This window comes from Melopsittacus undulatus (assembly GCF_012275295.1).
Source record: "Melopsittacus undulatus isolate bMelUnd1 chromosome W unlocalized genomic scaffold, bMelUnd1.mat.Z SUPER_W_unloc_3, whole genome shotgun sequence".
In the NCBI taxonomy this organism is placed as follows: Eukaryota; Metazoa; Chordata; class Aves; order Psittaciformes; family Psittaculidae; genus Melopsittacus; species Melopsittacus undulatus.
Window position 1 is genome coordinate 1,108,408 of NW_022993945.1, and position 17,170 is coordinate 1,125,577.

General features: G+C 36.1%; 1 protein-coding gene across 1 annotated transcript in view; it reads left to right on the forward strand.

Moving 5' to 3' along the window:
- Nucleotides 1-15,859, forward strand: part of LOC117438249 (ubiquitin carboxyl-terminal hydrolase 10-like) — a 51,995-nt gene extending 36,136 nt beyond the window's left edge. The window contains exons 6-14 of the mRNA XM_034073768.1: nucleotides 120-229; nucleotides 675-730; nucleotides 2,092-2,195; nucleotides 2,956-3,055; nucleotides 4,363-4,543; nucleotides 8,055-8,220; nucleotides 11,277-11,421; nucleotides 12,444-12,509; nucleotides 14,780-15,859. Coding sequence (XP_033929659.1) covers nucleotides 120-229; nucleotides 675-730; nucleotides 2,092-2,195; nucleotides 2,956-3,055; nucleotides 4,363-4,543; nucleotides 8,055-8,220; nucleotides 11,277-11,421; nucleotides 12,444-12,509; nucleotides 14,780-14,967 — 1,116 coding nt within the window. The 3' untranslated portion in view covers nucleotides 14,968-15,859. The remainder of the gene's footprint in view (nucleotides 1-119; nucleotides 230-674; nucleotides 731-2,091; nucleotides 2,196-2,955; nucleotides 3,056-4,362; nucleotides 4,544-8,054; nucleotides 8,221-11,276; nucleotides 11,422-12,443; nucleotides 12,510-14,779) is intronic.
- The last annotated feature ends 1,311 nt before the right edge of the window (nucleotides 15,860-17,170 follow it).

Below are 17,170 nucleotides of genomic sequence, written 5' to 3' on the forward strand. Positions count from 1 at the left end.
ATTGGATCGGTCTACATAATAGAGCTAGCTTTGCTTTGCATATGATTTTAAATATAATTAAATATTTGGTTAATATGCAGATTACATTCTCTGAATATTTCCTTAATGCTACTGCATAGACCCTGCAAGCCTTGGTTGCTTGTCCTCCAATGTATCATTTAATGAAGTCCATTCCAATGTTTTCAAAATCGCAGCGGCCATGTACCTCAACACCAATGATAGACAGTTTGTAAGTAGCTTGTTAAAAATAGAATGAATCTGTGATCTAAGCTCATTCAGCAATATCTAATGAATGATTGTTTACTGCAGTTCTTGAAAGGTGATATGTATCCAGAAGTCTTTTTTGTTGTGTGTGTTTTGGTGATGCATTTCTTTTTATAGTGACCTTGGTATTTTATGATTGCTTGCCTAGTCAAGGATGATCCTGTTGCCTGAGTAATATCAGTTTTAAATGGTGTTTAATATGCAAAAATGAACAGTGAGAGCTGCAATAACTAATTGAGCACCTTGGATTCATAAGCAGTGATCAGGTTAATTTTTATGTATGAACTTTACTCAGACTTTATAATGATATTCTTTGATTTTATTTTTTGGCAGTGATCTAGTTTCATTATTTGTACTTCTTAGTCTTAACTTGCTGCTCATGTCTAGTTGTTCCTTACATTCTGTTTCAGTGTTCGTTTAATGAATGAATTCACTAATATGCCTGTACCTCCTAAAGCAAAACAAGGTGAGTGGGAATAGGGGGAGAAAAGTCTTAAAATCATGTTATTAAGACCTTTAAATACTGGTGTTTGATCCTCTTCATGGCTCTTTGGACTTTTGGGGTTTCTTCATATCTTGAGAAGTTTGCTGTTGTATTTCTGCCAGTGTTAAGGTTTTTTCTTACTGGTGAATCATGTCAAGGAGTTATAAATGTTGCACCTTATTTTTTTCTTCTATTTGGTAGATAAAATGTACAAGTGCAATAAGAATAATTTTTTGTTGAAGGTTAGCTTAATTGTGAGGATAGCTTCTAAGAACATGCCCTTTCTAACAAAATCATTTGATATTCACTGGATTTTACTTTGCTTCCTTCTTTACATATTTCTATCTGTTTAGCTTATCAACTTGCTCAATTCTATCATTATTCCTAAATGCTAAACACTTGTATTTATTTAAAACTAAATAGGGCCATAATATGTCTCTTTAGCAGATAAAGATTGCCTTTGGGCATGTTATCATAACTCTTAATTCCTCTCCATCCTGTGCACTATTTCAGTGTTAAACCCTAGAAGTGTACAGTCCTTGATAATATGTATTTAGGATCAATGATGATTATGTAGTGAGGAATATAACTTTTTTTTTAATGCAAATAATTTTATCTTGTAGGTTTCATTTTTTTCAATATCTAAACCAAATTTCTTGTATTACAGACTTAATGTATCTATGTAGCATTATAAGAAAATATCACAAGGAGCTGGTTGTTCCAGAGATTTCCAAACAGTTCAGACATTTCTGTGGTTTGCTGCTTAGGTTTTGTTTCTGTAAAACAAATCTTACTGTCTGATGCAACTCATTATGATTCCAGGTCATTTGATTGTCTTGTGTAGTTTTCAAATTTAGTTTCTGAGGCCTTGTATTGCCATTAAGTTGAACATGCTGTCAAACTGTTTCTTGTCTGGGTTTTTGCTGTTTTTTTTCTGCAGTGAGGAAAAATGATCTATTAGAATTAGAAAGATATAAAAGATTTAAGGAAGTGTTTTTTGAATACAAACATACAAAAAAATTAGAACTATAGTTCTTTTATGTGGCTGGGGATATTCTTGTTAATCTTCAGAGTGCCGAGTGTAAAAAAAAAAAAGAGAGTTAATACTCTAGACTAATTATGTAGTGTGATGTAAGATGTATTTCAATTAAGAAAAGTTTACAGGTAAGAGAGTTGTATCTTATGAATTCTGAGCTTGAGTCGCTAAAATTGTTATAAAACTCTTAGTAAAAAATAATTTTGGATTCCAGAAATCTAGTGATGTGTGAAGGGAAACATGTAGACTATTTTCTACATTATGCCTTTGTCTTGTTATTTATATGTACTTCTCTTTTGCCTTGCAGCTTTAGGCGATAAAATTGTGAGAGATATCCGACCAGGAGCTGCCTTTGAACCTGCATACGTTTATAGACTTTTGACAGTTATAAAATCAAGTCTGTCAGAAAAGGTGTGACCTCCAAATCTTTGACTTCTATAATTGCATTGTAAGGAAGTCACTGTTTTTAAAAAAATGTAAAGCCATATGTCAGGTTCTCTGTCTAAATACTGTGAAGATCAGCTGGTTGATAGTTCATTATAATGAAGTTAGACTGTCTTGAGACTTAAATTATAGGAATATGTTAATTACAAGTTTGCCAGTTTAATATGTCAGAATAATGAAAAAGCAACTATTGGAATGGAACATCTCTTTATAAAGAAGATGCCGATGGATTTATATTTAAGAAACAGACAGTTGTTCATTTCTGATTGGGATTCATCTTGGAATGGTTGAAAGTATACAGAGACCTCAAAATACTATTTCAAATTTAGTTCAATTTAAAGAGGAGATTAATAATCCAAGCTATCTTTTGATTTGGCTTTTGGTTTGACAGCAATTTCTAATATTACTTTGAAAAGGAATAGCAAAAACCCCCACCTAACTCGCATGTTAAATTGAATTTGTATCAAGAAGAATATGGTAACGTTGGTATGCAGGTCAAGCTTATGTGTGTACTTACTGCTTGTGTAAGGTTACCAGTTAATGTGTTGGTTCTTCTTGACCTGGCTAAAAATGAGGGGTGGTTATTATTTGACCTTGCAACTTGGACTGACTAGTTAGTTAATTAGCTAAATTAATAGGATAAAGGTAGATGTTCAATGTCATGAACCTACTGTTGAAATGAAAACATGAAAATGTCATAATAATTGGAAAATAAAAAATTATTCAGGGCAGACAAGAGGATGCTGAAGAGTACTTGGGATTTATCCTCAATGGACTACATGAAGAAATGCTGACCCTAAAGAAACTTCTTTCTCCACATAATGAAAGTTAGTGGGTTTTTTTGTTTGTTTGGTTGGTTTTGGTGGGTTTTTTTTGGGGGGGTGGGGTTATTTTTTGGGTTTTTTTTTAGCAAACAATTTCTTTCAAATATTTTCCCTTTTTGCAGTGATTCTGTAATAGAGTAATGTTTTGTGTAGGTGTTCAGATAGGGGTAGAATGCCGTGTTTTAGGGAATTGGACATTAACAAATAATCTTTTGCTAAAATCTATCCAAAGGGTAAAATGAGTCCATTCTGTCTAATTTGCAAGTGACCTCAAATGTTACTGGGTACTTGGAAAAGCATAATCATTCTGTAAATGTTCTGAATTACAATAATAATTAATTATTTACCTGGTGTTCCTAAATAACACATTTCAGTATTACAAATTTTTACTGAGCTCAACTAAGCAACTTAAGTTGACTAGTCTTGTCTTAAGCATGGGTACGTTTGTCTGCCGTTTATAATACCTGCCATGTCAGTTATTTACTGGGGTTTTAGCTTTCTCCATGGTAGTTCAAAAATTTATTAGTGTTTTTTCCACTGATCTTTAAAACCACTGTTAAGATCTTTTTTTGAAGTGGAAAATTCTGGAATCATGACTAGTTTATATCTAATGTAAAATAAAACACATGAAATTGTTTTAAAATTCTTCTTGATGAAACTGGAGAAAAAAATTCTTTAAAGTAGTGTTAAAATTTGTATGCAGAGTAAAATGCCATTTTATTTTACAGTGGCTTTACATCTGGGTCCACTATTAAAAATTAAACAAAATACTATTAGTCTTAACCAAGTATAGAATTAAGATTGCTAGTTATCCAATTTCTCTTTAGTAGGGTAAATTTTTTATGATATAAAATGATCATTCCATATTTTGTTCTTTAGCTGTGTACAGTTTATAGCCTCTTGACTCTGGCACTTGCAAAGAAGATATTTGCTAAGCCTTGAGTTCTCTGTAAAATATCTGTGCAGAAAAGGAGTTGTATTTAATAATGGCATAGTTATGTTTCCAGAATAACACTTAACTTTCTAATTTTCTACTCCATGAATTTACTACTAAAAATATACCAAACTTTCCTAGAAAACTATATCTGTTTACATACAGTGAGCTACGTTCTGTTAATACATGGATGTGTCCAGCTGTGAGTGAGCCTGGAATATACTTGTTTTCATTTACTTTCTCAAATCTATGGTCTATGAAAATATTTTATCCTCTGAAAATTACTTGTATTGGGGCTTTTTGCCTTTTAAGTTCTTTATCTGTGTATGTGTTTTATTTGTACAAAAATCAGCTTTTTTTTCTTCTTCACTTTAAGAACTCTTGGTTTCCAATGGCTCTGAGGCTCAGACTGTTCATGAAGAAGAGGAGCAAGATGAACAAGGGGAAGGCAGCGAGGATGAATGGGAGCAAGTGGGACCTCGCAACAAATCATCAGTTACTCGACAGGCTGATTTTGTTCAGACTCCAATTACTGATATTTTTGGTGGTCATATAAGGTATAGTACTTTTCTGTAAAAGTTGAGACTACAGACTGCTTTGCCTTTACAGGTAACTTTTTCCTCTGCTTTGCTGTCTGTAGTTTTCACCATTGGATAGTTGGATGGAAGAAACTGTTATGCAGTTTGTTCAGGCCAGGAAAGATGAACATTCTACCATGAAGCATTTGTTATACAAGAGAGAGTTCAGAAGATGGACCAGAATGATCAAAGGATTGATCAGTGATCAGATGATTCTGTGACTTACTGTAAAGTCTGAATCTTTTAAAGTATCTTAAAAGAATAGACTGTTTACATAACAAAAACCCTGAATTATATGTAGAGGAGTTTGAAATATGTGTGCTTTGTATATTTATGTATTAAGAATTCCAAAGAACTTTACAGCCTAATTTTTATGACCTCTGAGGAGTCTTGACTCATTTTGTAAATAAGGATATGAAGGCATAATGAGATTTGCTAAATGTTAAATCTGGTCAGTAAAAGAATTAAATAAAATAAAGAAATTGTAAACTTTTGGGGTTTTAAACAGTTATGCTTCCCAGAGGTAGGAAAGTTATGCATAATAGTTAATAAATATCAAAGGCCAAAGAAATTTGGAAAAATAGAAATTACTACAAAATGTTACAGGAATGAAAAGAATGTGTGACATTATTTATGTTCAGGTCTGATACCAGAGGAAGGCAGAAAGTAGATACTGAAAGAATATTTTCTGTAAAGGAAGCCTTATGACTTGTTTGGAGAAATGTGTAATTTAAAATGAAAGCAAGTAAACACTTGCAAAAAACATACTCAAAAACATGAATGCTAGACTTGAAGAATTATTTTTAAATTGGAGGCAGACAATTAAGTGTTTGACTCCCTTTGTTAGGTATTCAGTCTAGAGGTGTGAATAATGGGGCTAATGCTTTCTGCCTATGAAGTGCACTGAAATTATTCTTCTGGGATTTGAGTCAGACAGCTGGAAAATGATATTTTCTATAAAAATTTGCCTAAAGATGTCTGTATGTATTGATGAATTTCCACATTGATATGTTAACATATCCAAGGTATTGTTAATACCCTTAGTATATTTATCATGGTCTGAATTGATTAGATCTCTACATGATTCCATTAGTTTTTAATTTAATACCAAGAGAATGCTGTCTTCTGTAGAAGTCCACTGAAAATTACATAAAGCAAAGGTAATACTGAAAAAAGGCAAAAACTTGCAGCAAGCAACATAACCATAGGGTCCAATCTAACATCTGTTGGCTTCTGTTAGCACATCCACTTTATTTAGCCTCCAAACCAGGTCACACAATTTACCACAGAAACAGTATCCCATGTCATGTTGGAAAGCTTCATCCTTGGAGGCTGAGGGTGGAGATAGGAAGGATTGAATATGGTAGAATTCCACTAAACAAAAACATCTGAAATTGGAAAAATCAAATGGGAAAAGCCGCTAGGGAAAATTATTTGAATTGGCATCTTTTGGCTTGGGAAATTTTAGGCTGTCCTCTCGAGTCTTTAATTGTCTGTTAAATGCCTATTTAGGCATGATAACTTAAAAAAAAAAATAAAAACAACAACCAAAACTGAAACAACGCAAAAAAGTCTTCTTTGAGCAAAGTGAGACTTAAATGCTTTAAGCACGAAATTACACAGTTCTATCAGGATTTGGTTTGTCCACCTGCAGGAATCCCTCTGACTTTCAGCTTGTGTGAATTTCAAATGCAAGCTAGTTCACAGGCCAGTTAGAAGTCTGCTAAATATTTCCATGAGTAGTACCAACTTCTCCCTTCAAATGCACTGTTATTTTAAAAGAAAATACCTCAATTACATTGTTGTCGTTGAAGCAGGGTAGCAATGGGCAGTGCCTGTTTTCCTGAGAAATTCTCACTGTAGAGTTCTTACAGTACCCAAAGAGTAATTATTCATCTGAAAATGAAGACTTTTCCCTTGACCAATTGAAATTTGTAATTGTTCTAATAAATGATGTTGTTCTAGAAAGTCATAGTCCTGCAAAGATTTTGCTATCAAATCAATTTCTGCATAGATGTTACAATTTAATTTCTAATTTTTTTTAGGGTTTTATGAAACTTTTCCTTAACATTGTATTTTTAGAGTATTACTGGTATTCTTAATCTTTAATACATGAACTTGAAAAATGTTAACAACTCCAGCTGTTTTCTGTTGATTATTGCACTAAATAATGGTTAGCTTAAAAAGGGTTTTGGAAATATATCTAAAAGCAGCAAGACTTAACACAGTGAAAGGTTGGTTTGTTGAAACACTGTCCTTGTCATGTGTGGAAGTTTTTGTCCTTAAATATAGCCAAGAAGGAAGTGTTAAACTGAAATAAATATGCTACTGTTTTTCATAAGCTCTCTTTCCTCTAAAGGATTCTATGATTCTATAAAGATGTGTTGCCTTTCTGTTGGTGCTTCAGGGCTTTGCCTGAGTCCAAGGGGCTCTTGATAGGAGTTTGCAGTACAGCATTAAACCTGTATGTTAACATTTCATACATGACCTGGCTACATGGATTAGAAAGCTGTGTTAATCACCTTGCTACTACCAAGCTTTGTAACGCACTGTAACAAGCATAACAATATAAGAAATTCATGATTTCTTTGGCTGCATAAAACCACTTTTTTGTAGCAGCTGGAGCTTTTTAATGTAAGCACTACTTTGAAAAAAAAAAATTCTTCATCCATATTGGATGGTTAAGAAAAATTAAAATCAGGGAGAGTCCATTTAGTGCAATGACATGGCTGAGGAGTGTACTGCTCATTGTACAAAACAGTGATTACCAAGCCAGGCCACTTGAAAACCGCAACTGAACATGCTTCAAACCAAAATCAAAACCAAATGGGAAACATGTTCTCATGGCCTAGGTACTCTGCCAGTTATCTGAAAGACTCCAGTTTACGTACAAAGGAATACACAGACACAGTCTGGACACAGGAAGGGGTGGGGGGAAATGCCAATCCCTGAGGGAGCATGGTTTACATATTCCTATGGCAAGATTAAAGCAAACATTTTAAAATTGCTGTGAAATTGGTCTTTGGGAAATTACTAAAAACATTGTGTGTTTTTATAGGAGAATCTAAATCAATTGTGATTTTTACAATAGAACAGATAATTAGATGACCACTAGTGTTTTGCAGTTCCAAGGATCTGTTGGAAAACGTAATTTTAAAACTCTTTAACACAAAAAATCCAGAGGCACATCTTTTTAACTGCATTATCAAAAATGTCAGTATTTTTCTTTAAACTTTTGATGCTAATCCAATAAGTGGTTTAATTCTTGCATAAATAAAACAAATATGACCCCACTCATGCTCTAAGTGGATGTGAAAATTATTTAAATTGCAGTAAAGTGGATTCAGGTTATTGATACTTAAGCTTAACCTTTGTGTTGCTTTAAATTAACTATAAATCAAATTGCTAAAGCAGACTTCAGTCCATTCTTACTTGAAGGTTCTATATTGTTGAAAATTACTGTTACATTTTCTCTTTTTTGTTTCCATAGGTCTGTTGTTTACCAGCAAAGTTCTAAGGAGTCTGCTACACTGCAACCTTTCTTCACCCTGCAACTGGATATCCAGTCAGACAAGATACGCACAGTTCAGGATGCGTTGGAAAGTTTGGTGGCGAGAGAGTCTGTCCAGGGTTATACCACAAAAAACAAGCAAGAGGTGTGCTCTGTTGACCCCTCTTTATAGTCAAATATTAAAATTTTAAAGGTTTTTTATACAACTCTTGCTTTACAAATAGTTACTTAAACACTATTATGTTAACAAAAGAGGTACTGACCTCTTCAAGGTGTCCTGCAGTGTTCAAAGCCAAGTTGGATGGAGTCCTGGGTGACATGGTTTAGTGTGAGGTGTCCCTGCCCATGGCAGGGGAGTTGGAACTAGTTGATCTTAAGGTCCTTTCCAACCCTAACTATTCTATGATACTATGTGCACTGAAAGGAAGAGAACTATCAAAACCAAGCCTGTAAGTAGGCATTTTTTCTGAGTTGGTGTAGTAATTGGTTGGAGATATTACTGGAGTGTGTGTTAACAGAGTGAACTGTGTTAATAATACATACTATTATGAGTTAAATACCTTTTAGCTGATCTTAACATTCTGACTCCTGGGGATTGCCAGATGTTCTTAGTAAAGGAGCAGCTCTTCAGAATATCATTTGAAAGCATACTCTAGCTTTAAGAAGAAAACTCCTGTAGCAGAACACTTGCATTACTGTCTTTGTGGCTCTTCTTGAGGGGTTTTGATTTACACATTTCACAAATCAAAAATGAAAATATTCATTAGTGGTAGGCTTGGTAGAAACTCACTAAAACATCTGATGATCTTGCTCTTTGGATTAATAATCTGAAATTTTTCTAATAACCAGTAACACCTCCATTCAGTAGTGTTCTTGGCACTGTGTAGTTGACTGGCTTGCTGTACATAGCCTTAAAAAGAAAAAATGTGGAAGTAGAGAGATGGAAACAAATGTAAAACTTTGTAAGTCATGGCTGCTCTAAAAAGGAAAAGGCTGATCTTTTGCAGTGATTCTTGGACAGTAAATAGGAATAGGACCTAGACTAGGTGTTACCTGTGGTGCTTGTAGAGTTGTCTTCACTGCTTTAAGAGAAGGTTGGAGAAACACCAGTAGAATATACACAAATTGTTGTAATTGATACAGAGGGGATGGAGTGGAGAATCTTAAGATCTCCAAGCCCTGTGATTTGCTGTCACTTCCCAAAACCAAGACATTTTATTCAGTACTCTCATGCAGCTCTGCAAACATTTTTCTTAGTTTTCAAATAATGCGATACATAATAGTAATAGAAAATTTCTTTAAAGGAAGAAAAGCATGCTTTTGGCATTGCAATTTGACAACATATGATATAAGGAAATAAATTAAGCTTTTTCCTCACTGAGGTATTGCTTCCTGTAGTGCGCATTAGTGAAGAACATCTCTGGTGTGCATGGATTACTTAGAATTTTTGCATACTGTTCATATTACAGACCAGTCAGTTTCACCTCTGCCTGGAAAATCTTGGAGCAGATTCTCCTAGAAGGCACACGAAAAACGAGGTGGTTGGTGACAGCTGATATGGCTTCACTAAGGGGAAATCCTGCCTGATAAAGAACTGTCTGGATGGCCACATTCAAGCAGTTGTGGTCAATGGATCAATGTTCAGCTGGAGACCAGTAACGAGTGGTGTTCCCCAGGGACTGATGTTGGCTCTGGTGTTGTTCAACATCTTTGTCACAGACTTGGACAGTGGGATTGAGTGAGCCCTCAGCAAGTTTGCCAATGACACCAAGCTGTGTGGTTTGGTTGATATGCTGGAGGGAAGGAAGGCCATCCAGAGGGACCTTGACACACTTGTGAGGTGGGCTGATGCCAGCCTTATGAAGTTTAACCATGCCAGGTGCAATGTCCTACACATGAGTCTGAGCAATCCCAGGCACAGCTATGGGTTAGGCAGAGAAGAGATTCAGAGCAGCCCTGCCGAGAAGGACTTGGGGGTGTTGGTTGATGAGAAAATGAACATGAGCTGGCTGTGTGCACTCACAGTCCCGAAAGCCAAATGTTTTCTGGGGTGCATCAAAAGGAGTGTGACCAGCAGGTGGAAGGACGTGATCCTGCCCCTCTGCTCTTGTGAGACCTCACTTGGAGTATTGTGTGCAGTTCTGATGTCCTCAACATGAAAAAGACATGGAACTGTTGGAACAAGTCCAGAGGAGGGCTTTGCGGATGATCAGGGGACTGGAGCACCTCCCATATGAAGATAGGCTGAGAAAGTTGGGGCTGTTCAGCCTGGGGAAGAGAGGGCTGCATGGAGACCTCATAGCAGCCTTCCAGTATCTGAAGGGGGCCTATGAGGGTGCTGGTGAGGGACTGTTCCTTAGGGACTGTAGTGATACAGGGAAGTTTAGGTTGGATATAAGGAAGAAATTCTTTACTGTTAGGGTGGTGGGGCACTGGAATGGGTTGCCCAGGGAAGTTGTGAATGCTCCATCCTTGGTAGTGTTCAGGGCCAGGTTGGATGAAGCCTTGGGTGACATGGTTTAGTGTGAGGTGTCCCTGCCTATTGCAGGGGGGTTGGAACTAGATGATCTTAAGGTCCTTTCCAACCCGAACTCTTCTGTGATTCTGTGACTACTGATAAAGCTAAAAATAATATTATTTTCTTAAAATTATTAATGTCTTCTGAATGCTTTAATCTGGATTGTATTTAACTTTTATTTCTATTCAGCTTTTTGTAAAAATGTATCAGCTTTAAGAAAATTGCTTTTCATAAGCTTTTGCATCAGGTGCTGATATGTAGTGCTGTTGCCTGATGTAGTTCAGAGTTTTCTGAAATCAGAAGCATGTGTTACATGTTATTGGCCTTCAGTTACAGTATAATAGCTTCTTGAGAATTATTAATCACTAAACCATCATGAGGTGGTCCTGGGGGTTCTTTGGCAAGGTGTTTTTATTACTGCAGAACCTAAATATCTGTGCTCATTCTATAGCATTACATTTTGCTGAAAGTGTGTTCTTTAAGACAATGCTTTGGTTGAAGATTCAGTGCCCTTTATTCATAAACTGCAGTGTTTACCTTAAATTAATATTATAATAGTAAATCTGTATTTTTTCTGATAGTATATTTAAAATTAAATACTTGTTCCTCATTTAAAAGAGTAACTTTTAGCAATTAACAAAAAATTACAGGTTTTCTTCATGTTTGTCCTATGTATGTGTTAGGTGGAGATCAGTCGAAGAGTGACACTAGAAGGACTTCCCCCTGTTCTTGTTTTACACCTCAAGCGGTTTGTATATGAGAAAACTGGCGGATGTCAGAAGCTTATCAAGAATATTGAGTATCTTGTTGATCTGGAAATTAGTAAAGGTAAAGATATTTTAACACAATTTCTTAGGGGTATCTGTGTTTCAGTTTTCTCCTGTCTTGTGCAGAAGTTTTTTTCTCCATTGTTGTGTGGAGAGTTAGTAATTTGGATAATTAATATATTAGTATTATTTGTATTAATAATAATCTTGTATGCTGGGTTTTGGGTTTTTTTTGGTGGTGTTTTTTTTTTTCTCCTCCTTCATAGAAAGAATATATTTGGGTTTCGGGGTTCAGTCTTTCTGAACCTGATGTTTCCTGTGTATGAGTTTGGGCATCCATTTTGCAAAGAACAGTGTGGCAAAAGATTTTAACACCCTTGGCATGTCCTAGACATTGGGTTGGCAAAATAAGAGGTCCCTGCAGATTTAAGGAGTAAGGTTGTAGACTGCTGAGGACAAATATTGGAGATAATCCTGCTGAATGAGGGCTGTTGCTACTTTTATCTCAGATTTCATTCAGAGAAGTGGCAAATTATTGTAATATACAGTGGCTGATGAAAGGAAACTGGTGTTTTATAAAAAATGGAGCCTGAAGGTAGATAAGCTGTAGTTCAGAGGTTAAATAGCCCATTTCTTTCATTTAACAAATATCTTGAGAGATACTGGGTTTAAAAAGTGTCAGAGTTTGCATATAATCCAGCACCTGATGCTTGCCAAATTAAATGCACTTTGTTTTGATATGACAAATTGACTGTTAGCCATCCAGTAGCTCAGATGGGGGGTGGGGGGAAATTGGACAAATGGTTACTCATATCTCAAGTGAGAGATGTACATTGTCAGACAGTACTTAATATTACTTAATATTTAATTTTTTTTAAATTCTTAATATAAACTTGTTGAACTTTGCCTTGACTGACAAGGCAGATCCATCCTCATCTTCTCCCATTCTTTAGTGGCCACAGAAGGCATTTTAATTAAACTTTCTTCTTTATGGTAGCGTTGGTTTCTCTGGGAATTAATTGATCCTTTTGAAATTACATTTCTAAACTTGCTAACTATTGCCTTTGTGACTTTTTCTTCCAGAGCTACTATCTCCTGGTGTGAAAAGTAAAATTTTTAAAGGCCAAAGAACCTACCGGCTCTTTGCAGGTATATTATCTATATGCTTCTAGTCCCTGTAACACAAATATAAATTCTACGTAAAGAATTCTACAAACATTGGAGCTTCCTGGATTTTATAAAATACTTTTAAATTAGATGGAAGTAGCTAGTGGGTGTCAAAATTTTTTATTTAGTGGAGTTTTTTGCATATGTGCATATACACATACAGTGTTATATCTGTATTTATATCTCTCGCTGATCCAGCATTGTGCAAAAACAGAGTTCCATAACAGATCCACCCTGAAAAATATCAGCTGTAATATAACTGTGCCTAAAATACATCACATATTCTCAGAATAATCTTTCAGATGTCTTTTGAAATGGCTATTTTAATGCTGGCTTTGCATCCTTTTGAACCATCAAGATGAGTGTTGCTGGCAGGGTATGAATAGTGTACTGTAGGTGGAAAAGTTGAACTTGGAGATGATGATTTTTGTGTGAGGAATCAATGTTTTTTAGAGTGTCTATGAGGTTCACAATACCTAAATTGTTAGTTAAGATTGAAAGCTTATGTAAAAATTCAGAAACAGCATTTGAATATTGAACAAAAGTCTCTGGGAAGTAATGAATTTCCTGAAGTTTAAAACTCTTACTCAGTTTGCACCTGCTTATCTGTGTTAGCATCAAGAGAACATAATAAAGTGGAGAACCAGAGGTCTTCATTTCTATATCACCAAATTTGTGCCAGTTATTAGTGGCCTTGTGTGACTTGGTGGTTTGGATTCAGTTTTGTGACTGCTGAGGTTACAGAGGGAAATAACATACTTGTCCCTTCTGGAAATTCAGGAGTGTTTCTGCCAGTGTAATATTTTTTTATGCGTAGTATTTTTTTTTATGGGACAAGTTTAGACAGTGTATTTAAGGTGGCTTGAAGAGAATGTGTCACTGTAATTTTTTTTCTAAGTCCTGTGGAAAATAGTTAATTTTTCAGTCAGCATAGGAGTTCTTATCTACAGAAACTGAGCTTGTTAGATGAATTTTATATTACCAAAATTAACTTTTGAAGAATTAAGTTTCAGCTGTCATCCAGGATTTGCCTAATTATCTAACACTGAATTTTAGGAAATCAGTAATTCAAGTTTAAGCTACTGCAACAAAATGATTTACTGAAACTCCCCTTACCTATAGATATAGTATACCCTTTCCTTTTGCTTAACTCCAGTTATTCTAAAATGTTTATTTTCTTTAAGAAAATCTGAGTAAGTTTGAAGCGTGACTCTAGTCTTGAATGAGTGTAAACAATTTCATCATTATATACCTCTGCTCTTATGTAAAATAGGGCAATTCCTTTTTTTATTTGTTCTCGTTCAGTATATGGTTAGGCCTCACATGTTCCTAGGAGTTGCATGCAATTTCCCTTATACATCCCTAGAATTATATACTTAAAAGGTCTCTTCCCTTTTGACTATGACATAGTTTTACCTAAAAATTTTTTATTTTTTTATTTTTTTTTACAAATAGTTGCAACAACATACTGTTGTCTTCTGCAGGCAAAGCCAATGTGTAGCTTAGAGTATCTCACTAACAATAACAATTCCTGTTGGAAGTTCTGAAGGGTGCGCTGCACTGTTTTGGATGACCTTTGTGAGGCACATCCTTCCCAGAAAATCCTTTAGGAAGTTATAAAAAGCAGTTTGATGCTTTTGATTCTTAATTTACTTAGAATTATGAGACCTAGTATGGTGGAGAAATGTTGATACTACATAGCATCAAACATAAGCAAGCAAGCACTAACACTTAAAAGATTCAATTATAGAATACCAGGTTGGAAGGGACCTCAAGGATCATCTGGTCCAACTTTCCTTGGCAAAACATGACCTCGACTAGATGTTCCAGCATCCTGTCCAGCTGAATCTTAAGTGTCCAAGGTTGGGGAGTCCACCACTTCCCTGGAGAGATTATATTCCAGTGGCTGGTTGCTCTCGTGAAAAATTTTCCCCTTGTGCCCATTCAGGATCTCCCCAGGAGTAACTTGTGGCCATTACTCCTTGTCTTTTCCATGTGACTATTTGTAAAAAGGGAGCCTTCATCTACTTTGTAGCCATCCTTTAAATACTGGAACATGGTGATAAGGTCTCCCCTGAGCCTTCTTTTCTCTAGGCTGAACAAGCCCACATTCTTGCTTAAGCCAGATATCATCTGGCTAAACCATGAGTATGCTATGGATAAAGCAATATGTGACATTTTCTTTATGTACTTTTTCAGTGGCTATTTATTGGTGTATAGTGCATATGTACATCATGAATTTCTCTTTGCAGTTGTCTATCATCACGGAAACAGTGCAACTGGTGGCCATTACACTACAGACGTCTTCCAAATTGGTCTAAATGGCTGGTTACGCATTGATGACCAGGCAGTCAAAGTGATCAGTCAGAACCAGGTAGTGAAGCCGTCTGCAGAACGCACAGCCTACCTCCTGTACTACCGCCGAGTTGACCTGCTGTGAAACCTTGCCCTTCTACGCTGTGTGTGCAAGATACCTGCTTTGTAGAACACCAGCTATCACTAACTTTTTTCTCTTGTAAATGCTCTTTTGAGTGAATGGGGTTTGGGGGGGGTTAGTTTTTTTTCTTTTTTTTTTTTTCCTTGCAACTGTGAGATAGAGTGATGAAGGAAACTGCCATGGGTTTGTGCACAACATAGTTTATGTTGACTTTTGACTTTGCAGAATGAAGTCACTTGGTTGAAAGACTCGGTCTCATGAATCAGAAAAATATAAAAAAATAATAATTAATCTGAGCTAATGATGAATCATAAGATAATAAAAAGGGATTTGCATTTGATTCCCACTTCCTAATTGCATAGTAGAAAACCCTGCATTAGCAACAGAACTTGTAGATTTCTGTAGAAATATTTTCTCTTAAGTAAAAAAAAAACAAAAAAAACACAACAAAATAACAAACTGAAAAGCACTCTTTACTTCCCCAATGAGCCAATGTGTATGAGATGGAAATGGTCCTACGTGCTTCAAAACATGTACAAACATACAAAATGCAAAGTTGCTGGTTCCTAATAGGAAGACATAATTTAATAATTGTGTGATGAGAAACTGTTTCAGTACACATTGCAGCTCAAATATTTGGAGTTAAGATGTTAGTCTATGTAGATGGGTGATTGTAACTTTATTGCTATTAAGAAATTTCAAACTGCATTTATGCTTCTGTGTACATGAAATTAAAACAAAATGGGCAAAATAATTAAGATTTATATTTAAGTCTGCTTTGTTTAATTTTGCTGTCTGCTCTTCTATAATATTGAGTTCCTAATTGTACACAGTTTAGTGATATCTAGAAGTATAAAGTTGTTGCCCATCAATAAAAGTCACAAAGTTGGTTTAAGGTGTGTGTGTGGGGTTTTGTTTTTCCTCAAGGGTAAATTCTACCCTTGGAAGCTCAAAAAATTGCTCCGTAGCACTTGTACAGGCTGTAGATAGTGTTCCCCAAATTAACATGGATTTCTTTTTGAACTTCTTGAGACTTTGGAAATGTTCCCATTCGTCATTGAGATGGAATTGAACTTTGAGGGGAGAGGGAAAGGGAGAGGCTGTTAGTCATCCCACAACAACTCCAGGTCCAAGGTGGGCCCACACCCGGGTTGTGATGGTCCCAGGGCTGAACACCCATTGGCCCGAAAATGAATTGAATCCCCATGAAAGCCCTGCATAATTGCTCTCAAGACGGCTGTTGTTGTTCGGTTTGACTGAAGTATTCCCTTCTTTTGCTCGTTGACATTTTCGTTGAAAACTTTGGTAAAAGTATTTCCTTGACCAGCTCCTGTTGCTTTCCCTGCTGCTGAAGATGATGATAAAAGTCTAGACATGATTTAAGTCTGAATTTGATGCTAGTGGTGTTCTGTGCTTATTGGAGAGGTATTACAATTGTTGCCAGTGAAAATGGGGCTGATTTGAACACAACTTGTTAATTAAAGGTTAAGCTGCATATACTCTGATCAAATATGGTTCACTTTGTCCAGTAGATGGGTGCTGGTCTTCAAAGTAGTGTTGGCTTTTTTCAGGAGAATGAAACAGCCCCGCATGCGCCTCAGATTTCAGCATGTGCCCTTTGTCATGGGCTTCCCTTCCCTCTCAGGTGTTCTGCCCACATTATACAGCACTGAAGGTTTTTCATGGCTCCTTCTGGGGGGGGGGAATGGAGTTGGAGATAAGGGGATGTTAAATCACAGCTGTGGTTTGCATGATGTGTTGTGTGGGACTGTTGTGGATGTACAACTCCTGTAGTGGAAACAAAACTGCCACTTGCCCTGGTGCTGGGTGAGCAGTGAGACCTGCTGAAGGAAGCTCTCCTGATTTGCCCTCTGACTTTTCTACCCTACCATGGGGTGGTGGAGAGCTGGGGACTTGCCTGCTTCTGATTCACCCCTGGAGATTCTCTCCTGCATGGGGCCAGGCTGTCCAGGATGGTCCTGTTCTCCCTGCTCAAAGCTGCGTGGTCTTCAGAAAGATGATTTTCTGTTTCTTTCTTGAATAATTGGACACTGTTAACTTTAAATCACTATGACAATCCTGATGCTGAGAAAATTGTATGGTATTTTGTCAGTTGTTTTGATACCCAAATGTATAGGTATTTTTTGTTGTATTTATTAAGCAAATTTTATTAGTATTTTCTGAACTGAAAATTGTGACTCACACT